This window comes from Microcaecilia unicolor, chromosome 5, assembly GCF_901765095.1.
Source record: "Microcaecilia unicolor chromosome 5, aMicUni1.1, whole genome shotgun sequence".
Classification (NCBI taxonomy): Eukaryota; Metazoa; Chordata; class Amphibia; order Gymnophiona; family Siphonopidae; genus Microcaecilia; species Microcaecilia unicolor.
This window is the reverse complement of record NC_044035.1, coordinates 326,828,015-326,839,839: the sequence shown is the minus strand read 5'-3', so window position 1 is coordinate 326,839,839 and position 11,825 is coordinate 326,828,015. Positions and strand designations below refer to the sequence as shown.

General features: G+C 48.6%; 1 protein-coding gene across 1 annotated transcript; it reads left to right on the top strand.

Annotated features, from left to right (window-relative positions):
• The first annotated feature begins 434 nt into the window (after nt 1–434).
• On the top strand, nt 435–10,987 carry LOC115469853. The gene is made up of 2 exons (XM_030202575.1): nt 435–532; nt 9,099–10,987. Exon 2 carries the CDS (start codon nt 9,103–9,105, stop codon nt 10,333–10,335), a length of 1,233 nt encoding a protein of 410 aa, XP_030058435.1. The 5' UTR covers nt 435–532; nt 9,099–9,102; the 3' UTR covers nt 10,336–10,987.
• The last annotated feature ends 838 nt before the right edge of the window (nt 10,988–11,825 follow it).

Genomic DNA, 11,825 nt, shown 5'->3' with positions numbered 1-11,825 from the left:
TGCATAGGAGGGTTCACAATGAGGTACTCATATATGCCCAACTTAAGGAAATACAATACAAAATATAAAATGCAGTAAAAGAATTAATACATTAATAGAGCAGTAATGAATAAAACATGAGTTTACTCAACCGTGGAGAAAGCAAAATAAGCGTGAAAGATATGCTAGAATGATTAGAAAAAGTAGTGCCTAATAAACGATTGAAAAAGCATTTAGTGCTTAATTGTAAAAAGTGCATACGGTTACCCGTTTCCCGAACCCAATTTTCGTTAAAAGATAAAGGCAGCCTATTGGTTGGGGGAGGGTTTCCACTTTGAGCTCGAAAGAGCTCATTTCCATGTGGAATTGAAAACCCTAAAGCTGCTGCAGCAGTGAAGGGCTCCATGTCTGAATGCTGGGGAAGGGCCGATTTCTGAGGAAGCGGGGATAAATAAAGGGGAGGAGCCGAGAGCATTTAACAGATTGTTGTAAATCGGAGAGGATAGGGAGTGGTTGGTAGTTGCTGCAACCTGCATTGCTGTTGGGGAAAACGGTAAGTTTTCGTATTTGCGTTTCTGTTTGCTAAGCATAGAATGTGGTATTTTAAAGACGGTATTGTTGAATAAGCTATGTAGTAGTAATATTGTAGGGTGATTGATTCCAGATACCAAACACTCCTAGATATTTTTTCTCAGTTCCTTTGTTCTTATATATATTCACATCTTCTTAAGTTGTTACTTTGCCTAAGCTTTTCTGTTCAATTCCTATAGCGTTGAAAAAGACCTTAATTTCGCTGGGACAAATAAATATGCTTGTCTTCAAGCTGACTGACCGGTCGCCTTTTAACGCTGTGGGTTAAAAAACAAAACACTTTCTATTGTTTCAACTCCCAACACTTTTCTTAAAAATAAGTCTCCCTGGACTCGACTACTGGATAATAAAAGTATTGATGTCTATTAACTATGGATATGGGCTGTGCATAATGTACTTGAAATAATAGTTCTCATTACCTACTTTATTAAACTGTAGGCACTCAATATTCTTTTGGTGTTTTAATAAAAATAAAGGGGAGTTGCTTCCCCCCCCCCCCCCCCCAAAGAACTATAACTTAAATTCCTCTGAGACTTATTTTTTGTCTCTTGAGCTACTGCGGGTTTAACTCGACAATCACGATTAAATCCTGCGGGATTAACGAATTTGTAAATTCAAAAACAAGTGTAATGCTTCCTAAACACTTACTGTAAAGGCTACTCTCTTGGGTTTCTCAAAGGCTGGGGTGGTCTGCTACCAAAGGGTAGCTACTTATCCTGAAAACAAGATATTGAGGAGTACCTAGTTTTTCCTTTAGTTAAGACTATTCCGTACCTGCTGGGTCAAAATGTTCTTCCTTAAAAGCAAGAAGCCCTTATTGTCTTTATAGACTGAACATGAGTCTTAATGTGTTACATTGTTAAAACTTCATTTGCATTATGGTTCTCTAATAAATCGTAGCATATCAATAACTTGGCGAAACTTCTTTAATATAGGAAGCTAAAAAAATCTATGGAAGCCTACAGGTACCCAGTACTTCGGATTGTGGAGGTAATAAAAACCAATGCAGTACTCTGGACAGCTCTAATCATCTCTTATTTCTTACTATACTTCTCGTCACCAGTACTAGGAGCCTGTTCAGAGCCACCTTTTATAGGTCGGCTTTGCCTTGACCCAACATTAACCTGGAAGCATGGCTTGGTATAACTATAAGCTTCAGACATGCTAACCAATGTGTACAAGGCTGCTTCCCTTTTTGTTACGCCTCTTTATGCAGGCATTACCATGCCAGAGTTCAAATCATTTATCAACATAAGTGGACCATCTATACAACTCAGGCATCCTCCTTGGTGGTTGTTGTCTTGCCACATTATCTCACCAGCTGGTTACCAGTCACCCCAAGGTCTCTTGCTTGGTCTGTGTATCTGCTTCTCATATGTTATAAAAATAGTTCTAACTTCTGCTTGTTGGGTTAAAGCTCAATTGCCAAGCATTAGCTCACACTTCTCGTGTAGATATTTTTGTGCCTATGTAAGGGGGGAAGCTACAGGTAATTAGGTCTTCAGCAGTTTTAGCATTGGTCTCATTTTATGCAATAAGCTTTGAAAGCAACATATCAATAGTAGTTCATGTTGAAAGCTATGCTCCTTGGTGGCAAATATGCACAATTCTTCTAATGGCGCTTGCAATAGCACTCTGATATTGAACAGAATTGGTCCCTGGCCTGACATTTGAGGCATCTTATTTCTAATCGTTTGTCATATAGGACCTTAACTTGAGGCTGCTGAGGTGTTCTCCTATAACAAATAGTAATAAAGGCTTTGTAGGATTCATAAACCATTAATTGGTACCTTAAGTTATTGATTCCTAGGTCATAACTTTACTACAGTTCAGTTGTCAAGTCCTTGAAGACTTAGATAAGTTTATTTGTCTGGGAGGTAGACTTTAAGATACTTTGAGTCAGTTGTATAATGCCTCAATATAGTATGTGACTATAGGATATAGGGTATGATACATACCTGTAGCAGTTGTTCTCCGAGGACAGCAGGCTGATTGTTCTCACGACTGGGTTGACGTCCGCGGCAGCCCCCACCAACCGGAAAAAGCTTCGCGGGACGGTCGGCACGCAGGGCACGCCCACCGCGCATGCGCGGCCGTCTTCCCGCCCGTGCGCGACCGCTCCCGCCAGTTGAATGACAAGCAATAAAGTATGAAACACAACTCCAAAGGGGAGGAGGGAGGGAAGGTGAGAACAATCAGCCTGCTGTCCTCGGAGAACAACTGCTACAGGTATGTATCATACCCTTTCTCCGAGGACAAGCAGGCTGCTTGTTCTCACGACTGGGGTATCCCTAGCTCTCAGGCTCACTCAAAACAATAACCCAGGTCAATTGAACCTCGCAACGGCGAGGGTACAACAGAAATTGACCTACGAAGAACAACTAACTGAGAGTGCAGCCTGACCAGAATAAATTCGGGTCCTGGAGGGTGGAGTTGGATTTACACCCCAAACAGATTCTGCAGCACCGACTGCCCGAACCGACTGTCGCGTCGGGTATCCTGCTGGAGGCAGTAATGAGATGTGAATGTGTGGACAGATGACCACGTCGCAGCCTTGCAGATCTCTTCAATAGTGGCTGACTTCAAGTGGGCCACCGACGCTGCCATGGCTCTGACACTATGAGCCGTGACATGACCCTCAAGAGTCAGCCCAGCCTGGGCGTAAGTGAAGGAAATGCAATCTGCTAGCCAATTAGAGATGGTGCGTTTCCCGACAGCGACCCCTAGCCTGTTAGGGTCGAAAGAAATAAACAATTGGGCGGACTGTCTGTGGGGCTGTGTCCGCTCCAAGTAGAAGGCCAATGCTCTCTTGCAGTCCAATGTGTGCAACTGACGTTCAGCAGGGCGGGTATGCGGCCTGGGGAAGAATGTTGGCAAGACAATTGACTGGTTAAGATGGAACTCCGACACCACCTTCGGCAGGAACTTTGGGTGAGTGCGGAGCACTACTCTGTTGTGATGAAATTTGGTATATGGAGCATGAGCTACTAGGGCTTGAAGCTCACTGACCCTACGAGCTGAAGTAACTGCCACCAGGAAAATGACCTTCCAGGTCAAGTACTTCAGATGGCAGGTATTCAGTGGCTCAAAAGGAGGTTTCATCAGCTGGGTGAGGACGACGTTGAGATCCCATGACACAGTAGGAGGCTTGATAGGGGGCTTTGACAAAAGCAAGCCTCTCATGAATCGAACGACTAAAGGCTCTCCAGAGATGGCTTTACCTTCCACACGATAATGGTAAGCACTAATCGCACTAAGGTGATTCCTTACTGAGTTGGTCTTGAGGCCAGACTCTGATAAGTGCAGAAGGTATTCAAGCAGGTTCTGTGCAGGGCAAGAACGAGGTTCTAGGGCCATGCTCTCACACCACACGACAAACCTCCTCCACTTGAAAAAGTAACTCTTTTTAGTGGAATCCTTCCTAGAGGCAAGCAAGACCCGGGAGACACCCTCAGACAGACCCAACGCAGTGAAGTCTACGCCCTCAACATCCAGGCCGTGAGAGCCAGAGACTGAAGGTTGGGGTGCAGCAACGCTCCGTCGTTCTGCGAAATGAGAGTCGGAAAACACTCCAATCTCCACGGTTCTTCGGAGGACAACTCCAGAAGAAGAGGGAACCAGATCTGACGGGGCCAAAAGGGCGCTATCAGAATCATGGTGCCGCGGTCTTGCTTGAGCTTCAGTAAGGTCTTCCCCACCAAAGGTATGGGAGGATAAGCATACAGGAGGCCGGTCCCCCAATGGAGGAGAAAGGCATCCGACGCTAGCCTGCCGTGTGCCTGAAGTCTGGAACAGAACAGAGGCAGCTTGTGGTTGGTCTGAGAGGCGAAAAGGTCCACCGAGGGGGTGCCCCACGCTCGGAAGATCTTGCGTACCACTCTGGCATGGAGCGACCACTCGTGCGGTTGCATGACTCTGCTCAGTCTGTCGGCCAGACTGTTGTTTACCGCCTGCCAGGTATGTGGCTTGGAGGAGCATGCCGAACCGACACGCCCAACGCCACATTCCGACGGCCTCCTGGCACAGGGGGCGAGATCCGGTGCCCCCCTGCTTGTTGACGTAATACATTGCAACCTGATTGTCTGTCCGAATTTGGATAATTTGACAGGACAGCCGATCTCTGAAAGCCTTCAGTGCGTTCCAGATCGCTCGGAGCTCCAGGAGGTTGATCTGCAGATCCTTTTCCTGGAGGGACCACAGACCCTGAGTGTGGAGCCCATCGACATGGGCTCCCCACCCCAGGCGAGATGCATCCGTCGTCAGCACTTTCGTGGGCTGCGGAACTTGGAATGGACGTCCCAGGGTCAAATTGGTCCGGATGGTCCACCAGAGCAGTGAAGTGCGACAACTGGTGGAGAGGCGGATGACATCTTCTAGATTCCCGGTGGCTTGGAACCACTGGGAAGCTAGGGTCCATTGAGCAGATCTCATGTGAAGACGAGCCATGGGAGTCACATGAACTGTGGAGGCCATATGACCCAGAAGTCTCAACATCTGCCGAGCTGTGATCTGCTGAGACGCTCTGGTCTGCGAAGCCAGGGCCAAGAGATTGGTGGCCCTCGCTTCGGGAAGGTAGGCCTGAGCCGTCTGGGAATTCAGCAGCGCTCCTATGAATTCCAGAGACTGAGTTGGCTGGAGATGGGACTTTGGGTAATTTATCACAAACCCCAGCAGCTCCAGAAGTTGAATAGTGCACTGCATGGACCGGAGGGCTCCTGCCTCCGAGGTGTTCTTGACCAGCCAATCGTCGAGATATGGGAACACGTGCACTCCCAGCTTGCGTAGGTAGGCCGCTACCACCACGAGGCACTTTGTAAACACTCGTGGGGCAGAGGCGAGCCCAAAGGGCAGCACACAATACTGAAAGTGCCGTGCGCCCAGGCGGAATCTGAGATACTGTCTGTGAGCTGGCAGTATCGGGATGTGAGTGTATGCGTCCTTTAAATCCAGGGAACATAGCCAATCGTTTTTCTGAATCATTGGCAGAAGGGTGCCCAAGGAAAGCATCCTGAACTTTTCTTTGACCAGGAATTTGTTCAGGCCTCTCAGGTCTAGGATGGGACGCATCCCCCCTGTTTTCTTTTCCACAAGGAAGTACCTGGAATAGAATCCCTGCCCTTCCTGCCCGGGTGGTACGGGCTCGACCGCATTGGCGCTGAGAAGGGCGGAGAGTTCCTCTGCAAGTACCTGCTTGTGATGGGAGCTGAAAGACTGAGCTCCTGGAGGACAATTTGGAGGCAGGGAGGCCAAATTCAGGGCGTATCCGCACCGCACTATTTGGAGAACCCACTGGTCGGAGGTTATGAGAGGCCACCTTTGGTGAAAAAATTTTAACCTCCCTCCGACCGGCAGATCGTCCGGTACGGACACTTGTAGGGCGGCTATGTTCCCGTGGATCCAGTCAAAAGCCCGTCCCCGGCTTTTGCTGTGGAGGCGCAGGGGGCTGCTTAGGCGCACGCTGTTGACGAGAACGAGCGCGCTGGGGCTGTCCCTGTGCCTGACGAGGCCTTCGGGCCGGCTGGTTGTACCTACGCTTTGCAAAAGAATAGGGTGCAGCCTGCCGTGCCCGGGAAAAACGCCCACCCGTGGGGGCGGGTGCTGAAGGCGCCCGGTGGGAGAGCTTGTCGAGAGCGGTTTCCCGCTGATGCAGTTGGTCCACCATCTGCTCGACCTTCTCACCGAAAATGTTATCCCCCCGGCAAGGGACGTCGGCCAGTCTCTGCTGGGTGCGGTTGTCCAGGTCAGAGGCACGCAGCCATGAGAGCCTGCGCATCACTATACCTTGGGCCGCAGCACGAGATGCCACGTCACAGGTGTCAAAAATCCCCCTGGACAGGAACTTTCTGCACGCCTTCAGCTGCCTGACCACCTCCTGATAAGGCCTGGACTGCTCCGGCGGGAGCTTATCGACCAGGTCCGCCAGCTGTTGCACATTGGTCCGCATGTGGATGCTCATATAGAGCAGGTACGATTGGATGCGGGTCACGAGCATGGAGGACTGGTAGGCCTTCCTCCCAAATGAGTCCAGAGTGCGAGACTCCCGCCCCGGGGGCGCCGAGGCGGTATCCCTCGAACTCCGTGCCCTCTTGAGAGCAGAATCCACGACCGCTGAGTCATGGGGCAACTGGGGCCGCATGAGCTCTGGGTCAGAGTGGATCCTGTACTGGGACTCTGCTTTCTTGGGAATGGTGGGATTAGTTAATGGTCGCACCCAGTTCCGGAGCAGCGTCTCCTTCAGGACATTGTGCAGCGGTACCGTGGAGGACTCTCTAGGTGGTGATGGATAGTCGAGGACCTCGAGCATCTCGGCCCTCGGCTCTTCCACAGAGACCACGGGAAAGGGAATGCTTATAGACATATCCCGCACAAAGGAGGCAAAGGAGAGACTCTCAGGAGGTGAGAGCTTCCTCTCCGGTGACGGCGTGGGGTCCGAGGGAAGGCCCGTAGACTCCTCTGAGGAGAAATATCTCGGGTCCTCCTCTTCCCCCCACGAGTCCTCATCCTCGGTATCGGACATTAGCTCATGTAGCTGAGTCCGGTACCGGGCCCGGCTCGACGTCGAGGCACCGAGGCCTCGGTGTCGTCGAGCGGTGGACTCCCGCGCCGGCGGGGACGGAGCTCCCTCCATCGACGTCGACGGGGACTCCACCTGCGTGGCTGTCGAGACCGGCACCGCAAGCGGCGGCGGTGTCGACTGCCCCGGCGCCGGGCTAGAGCTCGCCGGCGCCACAGTCATCGGCGCCGAGGGCGCAAGCACCCCCGGCGCCGGCACAGCCTGGCGCATCAGCCCTTCCAGGAGCCCCGGAAGGATGGCTCTGAGGCACTCGTCCAGGCCCGCTGCCGAGAAAGGCGGTGGGGCCGGCAAGGGTGTCGGTGCCAGAAGCTGCTGGGGGCCAGGAGACGGCACCGAGGTGCCGGAACCCCGACGCGTCGGTACCTCCACCACCGACGGAGATCTCTCCTCTCTGTGATGACGCTTCGGCGTCGACACCTCCTCAGGCACCGAGGGCTCCCGGTGACGGCGCTTCTTGTCCTTCTTCCGGTGCACGTCACCGGTGCCGGAGGGCATGGAGGAGGAGGAGGTCGATCCCCCTCGGTCTCGAGGTACCGGGTCCGACAGGGTTCGGTCCCGTGGCTCACGAGTTGAGGGAGTGACCGGGGCCGACTGCCCACGCGGTCTCTCTACCCCACTCTCGCCGGCGGACCGGCGGGCCGACGGGACCTGTTCTCCTGGGGTCGCTGCCATCGGTGCCGATGTCTCGGGCATCGATACCGGTACCGAAGAACCGGCCTTCGATACCGATGCCGTCGAGGTCGACGTCGAGGGGCCGGCGCAAGTTCCAAAAAGACGGTCCCGCAGAACTTGCCTCGCAACCTGAGTCCGTTTCCGGAGACCGAGACACAAAGCACACGACTTGAGATTGTGCTCCGGCCCGAGGCACTGGAGGCACCAAGCGTGGGTGTCGGTCTGCGAGATCGGCCGGCCGCAGCGACCACACTTTTTAAATCCACTCGGGACCTTCGAGGACATCGACGGAAAAATCGCGTCGGCGAAGTCAAAGTCGGCAATGGTGGCTAAAATCACACCACGAAAATTGAAACCGACCGAGCGGCCACTAGGCCGCAACGAGGCGTCCCCGCTAGAAAGCGAGGGAAAAAGGAGGAGCGCGTGCTCCACACGCGCAAAATTCTTTTTTTTTTTTTTTTTTTTTTTTTTTTTTTGGATAACAAACGAAACTGAAAGAAGAAGAGGCCAAAAGGGCCAAGAGCGACGACCCGCGTAAACGCGGTCGAAAATTCCGGCGGCTGAAACGAGAGAGTTGCAAAAACACGACTCTCTCAGTCGCGGGAAAAAAGTAACTGGCGGGAGCGGTCGCGCACGGGCGGGAAGACGGCCGCGCATGCGCGGTGGGCGTGCCCTGCGTGCCGACCGTCCCGCGAAGCTTTTTCCGGTTGGTGGGGGCTGCCGCGGACGTCAACCCAGTCGTGAGAACAAGCAGCCTGCTTGTCCTCGGAGAAAGTATACTACATTTCAGGATCTGAAGGTGATGTAATCATAACTTGATATGCTATGGAGATGGTAGTTCTTCAAATCTTAGTTTAGTGTATTCTAGTCCTTTCTTTAGAATTAAGGATGTGCAATTTCTAATACTCCTTAATGTGACTCAAAATATGCTGAGTGATAAGGCATTTAGAATGTATGTTTCTGTACTTCATTCTAATCTTGAATGATACTAGAAAACAAATGCAGGCAGAGAACAGTATGGTACTTTGCATATTATAGTAGCATCACTCTATAATCCCTCTTAAATTTATAATGGCACTCTGCTTCTTAGCCTTGACTGCAAGTGTGCCTATGTATTTACAATACACTTTAAGCCTCTTAAGCTGTAACTTATAGATCTGGTAGGAGATGGCTCAAGTAGCCATAGTACTACATAGACTTATAGTAAAACATTGGAAAACAAAGTGACTGAACTGAGGCATTCAAAACTAGTATGGAATGTGTTTTTTTTTCTCATTTACAGAAATATGGGAGCAAAATTAAGCAAGAAAAAAAGCTGTGATCTTCCTAACACTGAACTATCTACAGGAATCCAAGAACCAGAAAACAAAAAAATAGAACATGAAGTTCAAAATGCACCACTAGATGTAGAATGCAATACAGGAAACATGTCCACACAGAAATTGCTAGCTGAGAAAACGGCATACCAGAAAAATGAACCCGAGGCCTCCAAAGATGAGAACCAAACTACAAAACACAAAGATCATACAGAAGAGAAGGTGAAAGATGACACTTCAACTGGTAGCAGAAAAACTGAAGCACTTATTGAAGTTGAAACCAATAAAACAGTGCAGCAGTCTGAAGAACCTTCAGGTCAAAGTACAGGTAAACAGACGGAGCCCTTGAAAGAAAAGAACTCATCGCAAATGGAGGAGGATTCTAATAGAAAGTCAGATTTGCCAAAGGGTGAAGGCAAGCTATCTGCAAATGTCTTAGAACTAACAAAAGAAGTTGAAGTTAAAACATCTCCAGTTGATTTAGATGCTAATCCAGACACTTACAACCAGACCCTAATGCTGAATGCCAATAAAAATAAAGACGAAACTGCTTGTGAGCATACGAGTGTTTCTTCTGATGTGGGTACTGAACAAGTTGAGCAAGGGACTACCCACTGTGAAACCAATAATGGGGAACATGGTGGTAATCTGAGCTTGGTTGAGAAATGTGGTCCTAAAACAGACACCACTAAAAACTCTCAGCATCATGTTTCTAGTAAATCTCATGACACTCAATGTACCACTCAAAAGATCACCCAAGATATTGAGGTAAAGAATACAAATAAAAGTATTGTGGAACACACAAACATCACAGTGCCATTGGATCTAGAAATAAGGTTAGAGCAAGTTAAAATAGCAGACAATCAGGTATCTAGGATAGATCAGCATGCTAGCCTGCTGTTGCAGCAGATACCCATGAAAGAGGAAAACTCCAGTATAGAGCAAGTGGAACAAGATGCTAATCTGGTAATAGACCAGGTAGCAGAACAGCAATTGACAATGACGTCAATGGGTAGCCCACAGACAGCAGAACAGACTTCGACATCTGCAAAGGAGAACACCACATTGGAAGAAAGCTCAGTTTCACCACAGCAGCCAGGCAATGTGACAAAGGCCAACTTTCTGATGCAAACAGATCAAGAGCCTTATGTGGAGGAATGCAGGGCAGAAAGTAAGGGAGAAATTGTGCCAGGTTCTGACTGAACAAACCTCTTCTGGTTGTCAAGACATCTCTAATCCCAAGTCAAACTACTTCAAAATTCATCCTAAAAATACAAATCTACTCACCTGGTGGCTGAAGTCTAAACAGAATCTATAGAAAAAAAAATAACACTGAACAAGGCTACTGATGTCCCAACATGGGTAGGGTGAGGGGGGGGGGGGAGTGGAGATCTTGCCTATTTTTCCACGACTCGGTGGTTTGGAGGACAGTACTGCAGCTATTCAGGTCAATACTAACCACTGATGCATGAACAAACGTATGTAATGGTGTTCTACAGTTTGCTTAACTCTATAGCATCAGGAGGACAATACACTAACTGGGATAAACTGATAATGGAGTCTAGCAGTAAGAACCCTCCCCTCTACAATAAACATATGTAATCACAAGATTAAAATGAGAATTTCAAATCTGAATTGCTCTATACAGAGCAAGTATTCCCCCCCCCCCCCCCCCTGTTGCCTATAATATTTAGTGACTTGGGAGTAGGTTATAGTAGTATTGAATCATGCACATATAACTTAAATGCAAGAAGTGTGTTTTTTAAATTTAAATTTTCCACAAATAAAAGATGCATTCTACCTTAAACATGTTTCCCATTGCTTCTTTCGTGATACTGAATCTTAGGTACTGGGTCAGAAAACCAAGAGCCTTGATATTTAGTGTGAAATGAGTTTTTGCACTTTTTTGTTTTGGGTTGAAGGCTGAACCAGTAATACAAAAAAAAAAAAAAAAAAACTTGCATACAGACTGCATGGCTCTTTATGTCTAGTAGTAAATGTCTTTATCTTGAATTGAAATCACTGGCTAATGCCAGGCAGCTGTAAAGTGAAAATGGATTGTTAAATTCCCATGGCAGTGTTTTCAGACTACATGCCCAGATTTGGCAAAAATCACCCCAAAGTGTACAGTGATTAAAATTCAAAATACATGTCAAACCTGAACACCAAGACAATAGGAGGGAGATATTGGGCTTAGAGTAGGAAAACATGAGATGCTCCCTTGGGCTGTTAGTGGCTTTTAGAAAGCAAGCCATGTGATCCTACAGTGAGGGGAACAAAACATTACTTATCACATTTTTGTTTTGTTTGCCTTTTGTAGGCAGCAGGCTGAAGTCCATTGCAGATGGCCAAGATCATCTGCCAGGCTCCACAGTAAAGGAGTTCCCTTAAATTTAACTGTAATCTTCCCAAGTGTGATTGCATACTTGTAACTAGTTTCAGTGCTGGCCTACAGTGCATAGTTTCCTGTCAACTAGGTCACTGCCTCATGTATGGCTGGGGTTAGAGCAACCTAATGTAAATAAACTGATTTGAACTTTGGGATCAGAACCAAGATCACCATACACCACAAGGCCTTAATAAGCAATTAGCACACATGCTGCTCCTCAATTGTCAAAGCAGACCATTCAACAGCTGTGTTCTGAACCAACTTGATTAAAAATGCTTAGTTGGAAAGCAAATGAGACATTAAC